Here is a 14,542-nt window from a genome sequence, read left to right as displayed (position 1 = left end):
TTGGGGGAGGGGGGTGATGGTGTTAGTTGCACCTACACGCTGTGATGGTTGGTCGTATGTTTTTGTGATGAGCTAGCTATGTGGTTCCATGGGGGTCCGCCGGTCCTCCTCTAGATGCTTGTTTGTGTGATGAATGGAATGTGATAAGTGGGAGGCAGGCAGTCAAGAGTTACTTGATGATCACACACACGCTTCCTTTTCCACGAGTGACAAGCTGTGCCATTTAAGTTCTTCTAGTCCTTCATTAAACAGTTGATTGATGGATGCATCACTGCATTTCCAACATCAGATATGCTATCAGCAATACAAGCATTACCTCCTCGTAGCATTCCTACATAACCCCATCATTTCCAGCCAAACTTTTGTGATCTCCACCACCAACTTTCCAAGACTGGTCTTCTTTAGCCTGAAAGGTATTCACCAGCGACCATATGACCCAGAAACTAGTCAATACACGAGGGTGTAAGCGGACAAACAATTGTTCCTGCTACACATCTTGGTACATGTTTCCTTCCATGCCTTCTGGAACAGCCAAGAACAAGCAGTAGATTTACTTCTCTAACAGACTTTGTTAGCATATATATATATATATATATAAAGGACAGTTGCTGAGCTTTCTAAACAATTTATGGTCAAAAGAATGAGCCATTTTGCCAGTGAACGAGTGTGACACTTTGACAAACTCGTTGAACGCTGGACATTGTTTCCCGAGCGGAAAAGAATAAAACAATTAGTAGGCAAAAAAAGGTTAACAGAAGCCACTCACGAGGTGTGGTTGGAAGATACGATTAGAATAAATTGTACTTCCGAACCTCGGTAAGTGGACTACAGCAGGCTGTGAAGACAAAGCCAAGCAGACGACAGTTTTTTCCTCGGATGTTTCGAGTTTCCACAGCATGCATAGACCACCGTCTTCGCTTCAGATTCTAAGTTCACATAATAAAAACGGCACCACCATGCAATCAGTTCGTCATTCACTGTTTCCTTGAAGCATTCATTACTTGCGGTGGCGACAGGATCAAGTGCCACCATGAGGCAGATTTTTGACTTGGCAGGCTTCCACCAAAATCGGACGGCAATGCAAGAAAGTCCATTGTATGCTTGCCTCGACATGTATATCCAGCATACTGCTAAATGCTACTGTTGTTTGTCATGTACAAGTTACCAATACTTGGGAGGATCAGGAGGAAGGTACTGAGGAGATCCCAGGGGCAATTTTCAGATCATCTTTTATCACATCCTTGAAAATTACCCAGAAACCAAATTTGTTGTTCAAAACGCTAGTGTTGTAGATTCACGTAAAAGGAAAAAAGAAAAAATAAACACTAGTGCTAATATCAACACTAATGTTGTTGTTCAAAACGATATAGCACAACATAGCAAACAATATAGAACAACATAGCATCTGCATCAAAGGCCAGAAACTTGCTCGTGCCCAGCCAACATTTGCACTCATTCTTCCTCCTCTGTCTCCTCATCATCCCCATTTGCCTGATACCTCCACCCATCCTCTTCGGCATTGTCCCGATCTTCTTCTTCTGTTTCCTCACTATCTTCCTCGTACATCTCTTTGCTCACCCATTGCTTCTTGACACTAGGCATATTTGTAGGAACCAAATTTCCTTTGCGGTTTGTGATTTTAGCACGTGGCATCTGCGGTGCCACATTGGGCTTGCTTCGTTTTGAGTTCTTGCCGATGCCACCTTTTGTGATGTACACTTCCTGATCACTGGCTTCCTCCAAACCATGGCCAACAACTGGAGCAGGTTTACCATTTTCTTCGGAATTATGGCCAGGATGTTCCTTTCTCAGATGGAGGTTCAATTTGTACTCATGAATGTAAGCTTTCTCACAACCTTCATATGGACAGGCATAAGGGCGCTCAGCAGAAGCAGAACCATAAGCAGCTGCGGTTGCCTTGGTAGTATGTGGCTTCTCTACCGGCGTAGCATGCTTCACCATATCAACCATTGTACTCTGTAGAGTTTAAGAAACATTCAAGCCTTAGTATAGAGCCTTTGGTGACCAAGCAAAACAGATTTTGCAAGTAGCATCAATTATTAAATGTTCAATTTGACCATCTTTGACTTGAAATTTAGAAATAATGTTTTGCTAGTGGATATAAAATATCTCAAATATATTGTAATATGAAACTCGATGGGCCTTGTCTCACTGATATCTTGGACAAGTGTCAGGGGCAATGGAAATGGCATCTGAGTGGCCTGATCAGGGATAAGTAAAATGCAGTGACATGTTTGCTCAAATCTACTTGTGCACTAAAGCTTGGATTATCCTCAATTTTTGCAACTTTATTTCACATGGAACTCAAGTTTCACCTTTCCAACTTTGTGTTTTCTAATTATTACATGTAACTTTATTTTCCTTTGAAGTGTTGGGGTATTACTTTTACAATTCATGCCTTACTAGTAATGCTTGGCCCAGTGCACAGACGAGACTCACACCATCAGCAAGTTTTAGGTCTCTCTACTCCACAAACATGGCTCAAAATATTAACAGATCAATAAATTAACACCGGCCGTTAAGGTCATACTTCAGAATTATGACAGTTGTGGCTGGCCGTTAAGATCAACAAAGTAACTCTTTCATAATTATGACAGTTGTGCTGAACTAGCTTAGACACAAAATATTAACAAACTGCAACAGATCAATGCGCCAAAGAGAATTACTTATAAGCACCAGAATACGAAGCACAAGAATAAAATTCAAAGTTAGCTAGAAATGACTACCTTTTCATGATGTGTCTTTACATGGGTTCTTAGCTTGCTCTCATTTATATATCTCTTCCCGCATTCTGGGTAAGGACAAACATGATAATTATCCTGCGAATGTGTTTTCATATGTGCCCTTAAGTTAAAATCCAATGAGAAGGCCTGAAATTCAAATAATTGCAAGTCATCACTCACTAGAAAATTAGCATGACGATTATAAAACCGACAAGGCAACAAATAGTATGACAGAGAAGTAGTACATGTGAGAACCAGCAAGTGCACAACCATGTTTAAAAGATGAAAACTTCATATTGATGGCATAAATTTACTGACAGAGGATAGGATAATCACCTTACCACAGCCTTCATAAGGACATATGAAATCTCTTTCACCTGTATGAATAAGATAATGCCTCTTCAACTTTGAACTGTCTAAAAATTTCTGCAATATACAGGGTAACCTTAGAAAGGAGAGAAACATGATGGGCGAGGGCATTGATACACATAACACATGAATACTCCTGATACATGAACCTAACTGATTGATTGTAAAGGAAACTAATGACAAGTGTGCTACAAGTGAATGAACATGCTAGTAACAACTAACAGAAGATAAAATAAAATGCATTGTGAATCCGATATCTATGGAGGATAAGATGGCTTATATAATTTTTGACCACCTGTGCAATCTATCTAGACAAATTTGACATAAGCTAAACAAAAATATCTAATACCTATTTATGACATCATCGGGAATTTAGTTCTTAAGCTACTGGAAGTCAGATAATAACATTGTCAACAGCTGGTGACCAGTTAACCGAGACTCAGATATTCAACGGGATATGGTTGAGAGATAACAACACCATTGTTAAGAGCAACTGTTTATTCAGATTTAAAAAGTCAACAAGAGAAGGTTGACAACAGAAACTTCTGGGGTTGCAGATCATGAAACATTGTAAGGTGTGCAAAGTAAAATGTTATTAACAATGAGGTATATCACCTTCCCACATCCTTCATATTGACAAACATGTTGCTTCTCTCCATGGATGTGAGCATGTTTCTTCAAAGCCCCTGCATCGATGAAAGTTTTTCCACAACCTTCGTAGCTGCAGAGAAAAAGAACTTCTGTAGCTGGTTCAGGTTTCTGATCTTCTGATTCTGTTTCCTTAGACTTCTCTTTCAGGGCTTTTAACTTGTCCTCTAATTAAAACATGAGAAATGCCCAATTACATAATGGTCGGGTAACATGAAAGGAGAGCATTAGAAAAAATCACGCAATATTATATTATCAAAGTCAAGCTGCATTATCTTTAGATTATGCATTGAAATAAGGAAAAACTATCCTTATAGCCATATATTAAGATAACGGACTTGCAACGATAGACTAAAAGACAATGCAGATAAAATTCAACACTCCTGCCATACAACACTTTAACTCGTTTCTTGGCACATCTTATATGTTCAGACCATTGAACTATCAACACCATGTATTACAGTAAGCAAGAAAAAAGGATTCGAGAAAAGGTTCATTTGACATAATATATTTTACATGATCATGAACTGTTCTTGATCAAATAAACATGGATCAAACGAAAGAACATCTCAAACAGAAGAAGCTACAACTGTTACGTGAACACAATTTCAAGATACGTAGTAAAAGAATGGTGCATCAGAAAAAGAAACAGGAAAGATCTCAAGACTCCTGCTTCCAAAGTCAAATCACCAACAGTAACGGAGACGTACCAGTAACCCACTTCAGAAGGAGGCACTTCCCTCCCGTCGCAACCACGTCCTGCGGAACCCTGAATCAAGAACCGAAGAAAGCGAATCGACGGCCAAAATCAGTCACGTCATCTCATAATTGTTCCCGCCTCAAGCCAATAAGAAGAGCGTAGCCCTAACTCGGGCCACCCGAGTGCACGCAACAACAAGAAACCCATTCTAAAGCCGAATCAAGACAAACAAAGCACGAGATCGTCAAAGAGGGGAACGGGGGGCGGCGGGCGCACCATTCCTTGAACCATCGGACGGCGGTGGTCCGGCGATCCCTCGCAGCGGGCCGCTTCTCCGCCGCGGGGTAGTGATCCATCGGGAACTCCATCCCCTGGACAGTCACCAATGGGAGACCGAATAAAAATAAAGCATGGAAGAGGAGGAAGCGGGAGAGAGGGAGAAGAGCCAATCCGAGGAGGAACAGCAGAGTCTCTTCTCCCACTGGCCGGAAAAATAGCTCCCTCCGAAGGTAGCACTAGTGATCTCGCGATTGAAGATATCGCTCGCTAGTCACAGTTGGAATTGTCCGATGACGTGGCAATTGACCATTGGCAGAGATCAGTGAGTCCCGCAAGTGGCTCGCACAAGGGGGTCCCACCTCACGTATGTTATTGCTATACGCTTGCCTATGTGACTATATCATGCACATTATGGGCAGCTATGTTGAGCATGTCATAAGTGGGGGAGGAATTAGGGTTCAATTCGCATGCAATTAGATAATATATGTTGATCGAATTGGACCAGTGTTTGGGTCTGATCGAATTGAATCACATGTTCTATGTTACATTCAAATGACATTTAATTGATTCGCTTACCGTATATGTCACCTCAGCAATCACCACAATCCATCCAGCTACAAAAGTACATGACATGAACTAATAATTAGATAACAATGGGTAGAAGCTCAAAATACCCCCAAAAACACAAATTGTAGACAGGCTTAAATGACTAGAGCTTGTAATAAGAGCTTAGAAAGAAAACCCAAATCTTAGGCTATTCTTTTGGTGCAGAAACAACAAACATTAGAGAGCTTTTCTCTTTTACATACAAACTGAAAAAAGAATGAACGAATAACAATTACAATTGATGGAGTGACATTGCAAGACTATTTGCAAGGATGTTGAAGAAATTAGACTTGTCCTTCTCAGTTAGCCTGACCTAGTTTGACAAACAATTTACAGTGTCGATAAACTTACGCTTCTGCTTGTTGACACATGCAATCGGGCATCGGAAAAGAGTACAAGGATGCATCACGTTTTCGCAAACCGACGCCCTTCAAGTCGCTATGACGGAAAATTTCCTGCATGTGATGCTTGAATCTGTCCCATCTGCAATTGATAACCACAAAATGGATAGCATAATTTCCAGGCTGATTGAAATGTAAAGATCATCGATTGCTGATTATGGTTGTTGTTCAGATAAACATACTGCTTCGATAACCTCTACACAACACTCTGGTTCTCTTAAAGATGATTGTTATCAAACAATTGTACCAAGAGTGATGAGAATTTACCTAATATTTGGGTTGTCAAAGGATAACACCAACTTTCTCTTGTCAGGTTTAATTGTCTTAGAGTGTCCATTGAAGTATCGCCTATGTCCCATTAAAAAGTGAGGGAAGTTTCCTCCTTGAGTTGTGACGAATACTTCACTGTTAGCACAAACAGTGTAATCCAATGCTGCCAACCGTGATGAGTGTCCCTGCGGGAGGTAAAGAACTAAGAATTCATTACTAAGATGAAGTTCAAGTCCTTTCAGGAAAGCAAACCATCAAATAACAAACAGTCTAGCAAGATGAAGATATAGTCTCATGCAAGTCATAGTTCAAAGAACTGGTTGATCGAACTAGAGATTTTAGCAACGAGAGATTTTCTCTGGCATAGTAATCTAGAATAATACAGCTAAGAGTAGGAGAAGTGATTCGTATTCTACAACTCTTAAGTTAAATGGACGGTGAAATTCTGTCAATGTCCAAAGAAATATTGCAAAGTCATAGAGGAAATATGGATAATACAACAAAAATAAGAAAGATATAATTGCTGTTTCTGGATCTGAGAATTTTTAAAAAAGATTCTGAACAAGAAAAATACCTTAAAAGGTGCAAGTTCATCTGCTGAGGCTAGAGTTTCCTTGGTCTCTAAAAGGGGAAACAGCTGACGAAGTGGAGCCATGTACTTTTGTGCATTATATATCTTTCCAGAGGCGACATAGATTGTTGTGGTATTACCAAAACCCATGCCTCGAATCATCATTCCCACCTGCAAAAACAAATTGTTCGTTTGTAGTCCAGTAATTAATTTTATAGATATCAAGAAATCAGATAAGAAAACAAAAAGTAACCCTTAGTGAAGGCATAATTAAACTATGACCTATCTTTCAAGATGGCACGGCACGTCAAAACACAACCAGAACATAAGACACTGGGTCTGTATCACAAAACCTTTCTCTAGCACTTGCATTTACATGTGGGAGAACAACTCAAACTCATAGCAATGTCAACAACTCAAACTCATAATATCCAATGAATTAAAAGCAAAACCCCTTGAAAGTATATTTTCTGCTTCAAGTTAGATTGATTATATGTTATTACTTTATCCATCACAATTAGGCATATAAACCTTAATAGTAATGAATATCCATAGTGGAAGCAAAATTTTCAGATTTACAGAAATTTTTAATTTCTTATAGTAAGGTTGCATAGATGAAAGGATCTTGATTTTATGGTACAGTTAAACGCTCCAGGTCAACCTAACAAGATGTACGCTCAAGAGATTGGATATAAAATAATAACCTAAAACTTCATCCAGGAAAAGATACCAATTTACATAAATAAAATCTCTACTAGTAGAAGCTTACTGCAAAAGCAACAAACAATAAATTCCTAGAATAAGAATCAACCAAACATACAACGAACTGAAATTTATGAAACATATCCTGATCACAGGCATATCACTTTGTAGTCTCACTAAGATCAAGTTGTTGTGGAACCTCTAATGGCGTTAAAGGGCATTTTCCATTCCTTCTGTTAGCCTCTGGGCTTATTACTCGACCAGGCTTGTTGAACTTTCCTCTCCAGCCCCTTTCACGAGCTTTATCCATTTCAGTTTTCTCTTGCTGACCACCATCATAAGTACAGCAAGAAAAGGCTACCATATCCTGGAATATAAAAGACCACATCTTTTTACACCTTTGTGGTGAAAAAATATGAACAACTCAAATGCATTACAGGACTAATAAGCACCTTTTCAAACCGAAGATGCACTGAGATGTACTTCCCTCCATTTGATGAGCTGTTCTTTACCATTCTATCAACCATTCTTTCTGCAAGAGTTCTTATTGGTGGAGAAAAGCGCAATGCTTCATAATTTGTCAAACATCTCAGGCGCTGGATGCTGGATGGAACTGAATGAGCCAACCTGTAAGAGAAAGGTGCTATACGTACGGCCCTGCACAGCATACACAAAGGGATGCCAAATCATAAAACGTGGAACAATGTTCCAACATCTAAATCAGAAGAAACGACATGAAGTTGAATGCCGAGCCATGCTGGTACACTGTTAGCACGATGTTCCCAATTGCTTGCATTAAAAAATTATTTTTTACAAAATTAATATACGCAAGTTTGAAACAAAGATGAAAATCTAAATCTTGAAACTATTTGTGCTTTATTTCAAATCAAGCAACCATATTAAAGAATATTGTTTGTAGAACTACATGATTTAGGCTTGTTATTGGCCCAGAAAAAAATTATGGTTGTCGATGCTTGTCTAATTTTGTAATGATCCAAGCATGACAATAAATAGGATTAGGGTTGAGACATGCGAGTTCAAACAAGTCAGGCTAGACCAAGATTGGCTCCATAACACCATACATGAAACAACCATTCATTAAATTGATCAAGAAAAAACTACCCAAACTAGTATTAATACTGAACATAATTTGTAAAATTTTGTCAAAGGATAACAGCTAATCACAAATTTTGATAAGGTCTATAACTTACATAGATTACATCCTTTGCAAAGAACTTATCATAAAATGCTACTATAAAGTCGATGCATCACGATGATAACAATCTTAGGAGATAAACAAAACCAGGCAACAAAGTACAAATATAGAGTCTACAGGAAAAGCACATACCCATTTTCTAATAGTTTTGGCAGAACCTTCTGTAGATAGTAAGCCTTTGATGACAAGGCCTTAGTTCTCATATTAAGAATATTGCTGATATTATTGTCAAATCGCTGCAATATATCCAGTGGAAGTTCTTTGACCACTCTTACATGATTTTTGAGTGTCTCTATAAAGTATTCTTCATCAAATATGTCCTTAAACTGGCTGAAAGTGTTCAGACAAATAAAAGAAAAACAAGTGCCATTAATTATTATCAATTTACAGGAAAAAAAACATGGAACTATGGTCATATTCAACTTGACATTGCAAAAGAAATATCTGAAAATAAATGATAAAAGCTTCAAAGACAAACACTATAAGAATTCAATACACATAGAAATAACAGACTCATGAATAAGCTCGCACCAATGTGGTGTTTAGGGAGGTTATTTTCGTGTCTTAAAGCTCACCATAGAGTCTAATAGAATGAATTTAAGCAAAAGAAGCTTATTGTTGCTCTTATAAGATTTTACCCATATAGATCAATGCATATAGAACAAAGATAGATCATTTGCAAATAATTACAATAATGTGACAAATTGCAATGTTGCACTTCAAAGAGAGTAGCATCAACCAGCCCTTTTGTCAAAGAAGAAGAAAATAAATGAATAGAAAATATCATTTTCAAATTCAGTGTCAGTGAAATATTAAAACCAAAATTTTGGGTTCTAAATAATGGGGTCACATTGCTATCTCCTCAAACTCGATTATAAAGGCTCTAGTCCAACTGCTAGATTTGCTGAACATGATAAATGACATCCAAATTATCAGGAAATAAGAATTCTTGAGATCTTGATGTATTTAGCGTGTTCATGAAATTATTGTGAAATGGAGTAAAACAGCATTCACATATCAAACTATAATTAAAAATGTGTTAGTTAATTATCAAAATGGTTGACGTTTATTTAAAAAAATATATATAAAAATACATATTTTTTATACTTCTCTGTTATTGAACAAATATATATATATATATATATATATATATATATATATATATATATATATCACTAAAGTTGTTTGTTTTTCTCTTAATTTGATGTATATGTCAGGTTTCTTTAACAATCATGATTTTCATTTTTAGAATTTTAAAATCACACATAATGTTTAATGGAGTGGATCTTCAACTTGGAGCCCATGATTGATTTTGAGATGATAGACAACAAAGCATCAGGCCTCCTGATAGAATTATAGCTCAAAGCTTTTCTTATAGGTTCACATATGAAACAAGATAAAGAACTTTCAGCAAAAAAGGATTATATAAATAATTTGAGAATTATACAAACCCAACTTAATTTTGCTACCTTGTGAGGATAGGGAGAACCCACAAGGAATGATAAAACTGGTCTTATTGTTGCTAAAGATCTAAGCAGTGCAAGGCAAATTCTCGTGTTTTCAGAACAATGAGTGCTACCAATATCATTAAATGGTTTTCCCTAGTCCAATTATGATACCCAAGGAACACAAACAAAAGCTAACAAAAATTAACTGCATATGAATATTATGGATATATAACACAATATAAACAACATGCTTGATCACAACTGTTTATGGTTAATCCTTTCTATCTAAAGACCGTTTGTTCAAAGAATGCTGCATATTTATACCTAGGTACTAAACCAAAATATTGCTTGAGAAGGCACTAGAAATTGTTTCTTATGTCAGCATACACTTGGCAAATTGTGCAAGTTACCAATTTTTTTTATCTAAGCCAACTAGAAGTCTAATTGACATTAAAGAAAATATGAAACTCTGGAAACAGCATGAAATATTTAGCATCATAAGATGGCAGAAACCAAGCTGCCATAACTACTATGATAGGCTAGATAATATTAAATAATCATCAAGATGACATAATACTGAATGTTTTTAACATCTAAAATTTCATACGTTTTATCCTTGTACTCACCCACTAAAAAGAAAGTTGCTGGAAGATTCTCAGGCTACCAATTTACACAGAAAGTATACTCATGAATTCTAATATAAATTATTATAGACAAAAATAAAATAACAAAATATAAATTATGAAGCTGGAATAGCTCAGTTGGTTAGAGCGTGTGGCTGTTAACCACAAGGTCGGAGGTTCAAGCCCTCTTTCTAGCGTAATATATTTTTTCTCTATTGTGATAAAATATTTTATGGCAACTTTATCACCTTGAATCGCGCCAAACACTGTTGAAATGAAATATTGGAATTACAAGTGTTGCATTTAGTATGCCTGCCACAGCAACCGCATCAGATATCTGTATCATGGAGTGTTCAGAAAACGTTACATAATGAACATACATGTGTGCTAATTACTTAAGAAAAATAAAGTGAGAGGGAAAGAGAGAGAGATCAGTAAAGGCATCAAGTAGTTGTATGGCCAAATCTTAAGCTACACAGGAGAATATTGGATGTGTATTTGTTCCAAATATCTTACCACTGATCTGCATGCATCAGTGGTACTGCACTAGGCATGGAACTTATCTACATTTTGAAACAACAGCATGCACTAGGCATGTTTGTCCGATGTGTTGGAGCAAACATGTCAATAACATGCATTCAGTAATAAGAGTAAGGCAACAGATAGGCTGATGACTATGAATGGCCATCACATGGACGAAGATATCTAAAGGCAATGCAATAACAAGTTGGATACCCATAAAAGTTGCTCAGACCTCTGGCACAATCTAGCATATCTCATTTCATGACAATTTTTGGGTACATAATGATATATGGATGAACCAGGCAAGGGCTCCAAATGCTCTTGCAATGGAGGTTTTTACTTCAAGAACCATGTTTGTGTCACTGGATACAAATATTTTCTTAACAGGGGATAATTCAAAATGTATTTGTTTTCAAGCTACAAGCTTCCAAAGACAAAACTATTTTACATTGTAACTTACAGATAAACGCTGCTGATTCAGACCTCCGTTTGCTTCAATTATGAGAAAACCATTTGAAGGAGACAATTCTAAGATGAAATATAAGCAATTAATATGTAGGGAACAAAATCTACAACTTAAAATATTATCAGCATGTTTGCAAACTTGATTAAGACAGGGATTACAAGTTGTCTTGAAATTCTTTTTGTAGATCAATCTTTTTTTTTTCTGAAAAAGATTTGAAGCCCTAACCTGCCTGTAATAATCTCTTCCTTAAACAAGGTTTCCACCTTTGAGTTGTTTTCTGATGCCATGCCATCATCAACTGCATGATTATACACCAAATTATCACGACAGAATACAGGGAGCATAAGAGCAGAACTATAGACACAATCTTAAAACAAATTAATTAGATGCATTCAAAATGCACCGGAGAGAAAATAAACCTTAACGCATTGCCAAAAAAGATTAGAACAGATTTTTTTATCAATTTTTTAAGTGTTCAAGCAAACATTCAGGGTAATATTTCCATAGGTCCTATCAAGTAATATCGAACTGCAGTTAAAGCCAAATAGTATCAGTTATGCAAAACAATGAATTATCTGGGATCCCATAAGAAACTAAGCAAAAAAGTTGTTGAAAATCATAAGATGTTTAGGTATCTAACCTTTCTTCTATTGTGTTAGCTTTAACTAGTATTATTTAAGACCCCATTGGAAAGGTTCTAACAGCAGTTTCACAAAATAAAATACAATTTCTTCTCTTGTCCTTTTTTTCTTTTATTTATGTCTAAGATTCTTGTCTTTTGATAGCATCCCAAGCCTTTAGGGCAACTGATTGACTTATTTGGTGGCCCCAAACTAAATGATTTGTGCTCCATTTTCAGTTAGAATTCTTACTAATTTTGAGAGCCAAAGAAACTTATCATGGATTGGAAGCGGAAACTATGATGCGATACCTTTGTTGCTTGCAGCCCTATAACTTCACTAAAATAAAACATGCTACCTTCAAGCCTGCTGAATTTGTCTGACTATACTTCAATGTTATTCTTTCAACGAAAGATTTTCCTTAAAACAGTACATTTTCCACTAAACACCAAATGCAAGAAATGCATGTAAATGATTGTTATAGCATTCTGGAACTAATTAGTCTACACCCAAAAGGATTTCTACAATCATTTTTCGTCATAGAAAAATATAGAATTTTAAACAATCCTTAATTGCTTTAATCAGTGTAATTGTGCTTTACCTATTCTTGAATGAAGAAACAACAAAGGTAAACCTTGGCAACGACATTGCCGAAAACAGAGGAAATCAGACGAGAAACAACCAAAGAAACGGACATTAGGTAACTACCGCATTGGAGTGGTTGAAGTCCGACTGCATGAAAGGCCATAGCTTCCGGAATACCTGCGGGCTTCGGTACACCGACCCGGGTGGCGGCGCCCTCTTGAGGATGGCAACACCGACCCGGGCCGGCATGGCCTCAAGGTTCCACCACCCGACGAGCACCAGCATCAGGGCCACGTAAACGAGCGGAACCAGCAGCAGGGCCACTCTCCACCGTAACGCCGCGGCCGCCGCACCATGCACGACCCTCCCGACAATCGGGGAGGTCCCGCCCTTCCCGGTCCCCCCGCCGCCTTCGTTGACGAGCCAGCTCCGACCGCGCATTGTTCGTCAGCGCCGGCACCTCCCAGATCTGACGATGGCTCCCTCCACCGCCAGAAGGGCGAATTTAAGGATGATATGAAGCGAATTAATTCGAAGGGCAGAGTGGGGCTTCGATGCCTGCCATCGGAACTCGAATCGAGGTAAAGAACTGAGAGACACGGGGCTCTGAAGGGGCGCCCTCGGAAGGCATGCGAAGCTTCAAATATAACTAAAGAAAGGAAGAGGCTTTATGGTGAGGGTGGCGTCTTCCTTCATTCCTCATCCTATTTCTTTCTCACTATCTATCTTTGTTTTTGGACTAATTAATTTGAGTAAGAAACATATAAATATATTTAGTACTTCGAATAATCTTCATGTTTTAAGCATCGCAATGTAAATTATAGTTTTAACTAATAGTTAAACCTTTTAGATTATGAAGATATATATATAATTTTTCTCATTAATATGATGTAAAAGTTTTTCGTCTCATTCAAAATGAATATATACATGGAGAATATTCTTTCTTTTAAAGTGTATCTTTGAATAACTAAGTATTTTATTGACCGATAAGAGTAAATATTAAATTAATAAAAAATATATATAAAAAGATACGATGATAAAAAGAATTTAAAAAAATTTACTGGACTACATGATAATATATTTGTGAATGAGGATCAAGATCATTATAATTTTTTTTTTTTATAAAAATATTCTATCTCCTAGACATGGTAGAGAATTGAGAATTCTAATTTGTTTCAACTCTCGTAATTATGATATTGTGAATAGAAATATAGTATTTTGTAATGAAAACAACATAAGAAACTTGGAATAATTTTTGAACGAGGACAAACATGATTTAAATTAATTAATTAAGTTTTGATTGGTCAAAAATAATAATAATATATATGATTAAAAAAATAAAATTATTTTAATTTTGTAAGGATATGAAAAAGAAAAATTCGTTACAGATTGTATTTCCAATGAATCATATGGACATGATAAATCAACCTTCAGAAAGTTGATAGAAACCTTTCATGCAGGAGCACAACCACCGGTAGGTTGGAATCAGACAACTGAGGCTGCGTGATTTGGACATGCAGAATGAACTTTGATCATGTGAAGTATCTGTAATGATCATTGGTGTATGATTTGAGATCATTTAATGGTTCTCGTGCCATTGGCTACTATTATTCTCTGTCAACAAAGTATAATGGAAGGGTACAGTGCCTGTGCATCACGTACTTGCACTTACAGCAGCAAACATGTCTTCCACCTTCGACTCTTCTGCGGCATCATCTCGTATGAGGTGGTGCGACTTCTTCTCTTCGGGAGTTCATGCACCCAAAAAAGCT

The 14,542-nt window shown here is 37.1% G+C and overlaps 2 protein-coding genes and 1 non-coding gene across 5 annotated transcripts; 1 reads left to right on the top strand and 2 right to left on the bottom strand.

The window, feature by feature from the left end:
• Window positions 1-1,248: 1,248 nt before the first annotated feature.
• LOC103968387 (zinc finger transcription factor YY1) lies at window positions 1,249-4,990 on the bottom strand. Of its 3 annotated transcripts, none has more exons than XM_009381574.3 (6): window positions 4,738-4,990; window positions 4,472-4,530; window positions 3,729-3,928; window positions 3,081-3,170; window positions 2,748-2,840; window positions 1,249-1,977 (listed from the first exon to the last, which is right to left on the bottom strand). In XM_009381574.3, the coding sequence occupies exons 1-6, from the start codon at window positions 4,827-4,829 to the stop codon at window positions 1,453-1,455; spliced, it is 1,059 nt and encodes a 352-aa protein (XP_009379849.2). In that variant the 5' UTR covers window positions 4,830-4,990; the 3' UTR covers window positions 1,249-1,452. The 3 variants fall into 3 exon arrangements, with proteins under 3 accessions (XP_009379849.2, XP_009379848.2, XP_009379851.2); XM_009381573.3 differs by having other exon boundaries at window positions 2,748-2,891; window positions 4,738-4,989; XM_009381576.3 differs by lacking the exon at window positions 3,081-3,170 and having other exon boundaries at window positions 2,748-2,891.
• A 534-nt stretch (window positions 4,991-5,524) lies between these two features.
• LOC103968388 (O-fucosyltransferase 9-like) lies at window positions 5,525-13,447 on the bottom strand. Its single transcript, XM_009381577.3, has 10 exons — window positions 12,894-13,447; window positions 11,791-11,863; window positions 11,560-11,627; window positions 10,826-10,914; window positions 8,639-8,836; window positions 7,743-7,947; window positions 7,490-7,657; window positions 6,592-6,759; window positions 6,015-6,202; window positions 5,525-5,829 (listed from the first exon to the last, which is right to left on the bottom strand). Exons 1-10 carry the CDS (start codon window positions 13,209-13,211, stop codon window positions 5,694-5,696), a joined length of 1,611 nt encoding a protein of 536 aa, XP_009379852.2. The 5' UTR covers window positions 13,212-13,447; the 3' UTR covers window positions 5,525-5,693.
• On the top strand, window positions 10,701-10,774 carry TRNAN-GUU (transfer RNA asparagine (anticodon GUU)). The gene has a single exon. It is a non-coding gene; the product is annotated as a tRNA-Asn (tRNA).
• Window positions 13,448-14,542: the final 1,095 nt, after the last annotated feature.

This window comes from Musa acuminata, chromosome BXJ2-10 (genome assembly GCF_036884655.1).
Source record: "Musa acuminata AAA Group cultivar baxijiao chromosome BXJ2-10, Cavendish_Baxijiao_AAA, whole genome shotgun sequence".
Classification (NCBI taxonomy): Eukaryota; Viridiplantae; Streptophyta; class Magnoliopsida; order Zingiberales; family Musaceae; genus Musa; species Musa acuminata.
The sequence above is the reverse complement of the archived record's forward strand: the minus strand, read 5'-3'. Positions and strand labels throughout refer to the sequence as shown.

What these genes read in the sequence shown, in the direction of transcription:
- LOC103968387 (XM_009381573.3), bottom strand. Translation starts at nt 4,829, where the DNA reads ATGGAGTTCCCGATGGATCACTACCCCGCGGCGGAGAAGCGGCCCGCT. An exon ending in GTCCGATGGTTCAAGGAATG is followed by an intron (nt 4,531 to 4,737) that starts GTGCGCCCGCCG and finishes TTCTTGATTCAG; the next exon opens with GGTTCCGCAGGACGTGGTTG. An exon ending in TAAAGACACATCATGAAAAG is followed by an intron (nt 1,978 to 2,747) that starts GTAGTCATTTCT and finishes TAAACTCTACAG; the next exon opens with AGTACAATGGTTGATATGGT.
- LOC103968388 (XM_009381577.3), bottom strand. Translation starts at nt 13,211, where the DNA reads ATGCGCGGTCGGAGCTGGCTCGTCAACGAAGGCGGCGGGGGGACCGGG. An exon ending in GAAGAGATTATTACAGGCAG is followed by an intron (nt 11,628 to 11,790) that starts GTTAGGGCTTCA and finishes ATTTCATCTTAG; the next exon opens with AATTGTCTCCTTCAAATGGT. An exon ending in GCCCTTTAACGCCATTAGAG is followed by an intron (nt 6,760 to 7,489) that starts GTTCCACAACAA and finishes TTGTTTTTGCAG; the next exon opens with GTGGGAATGATGATTCGAGG.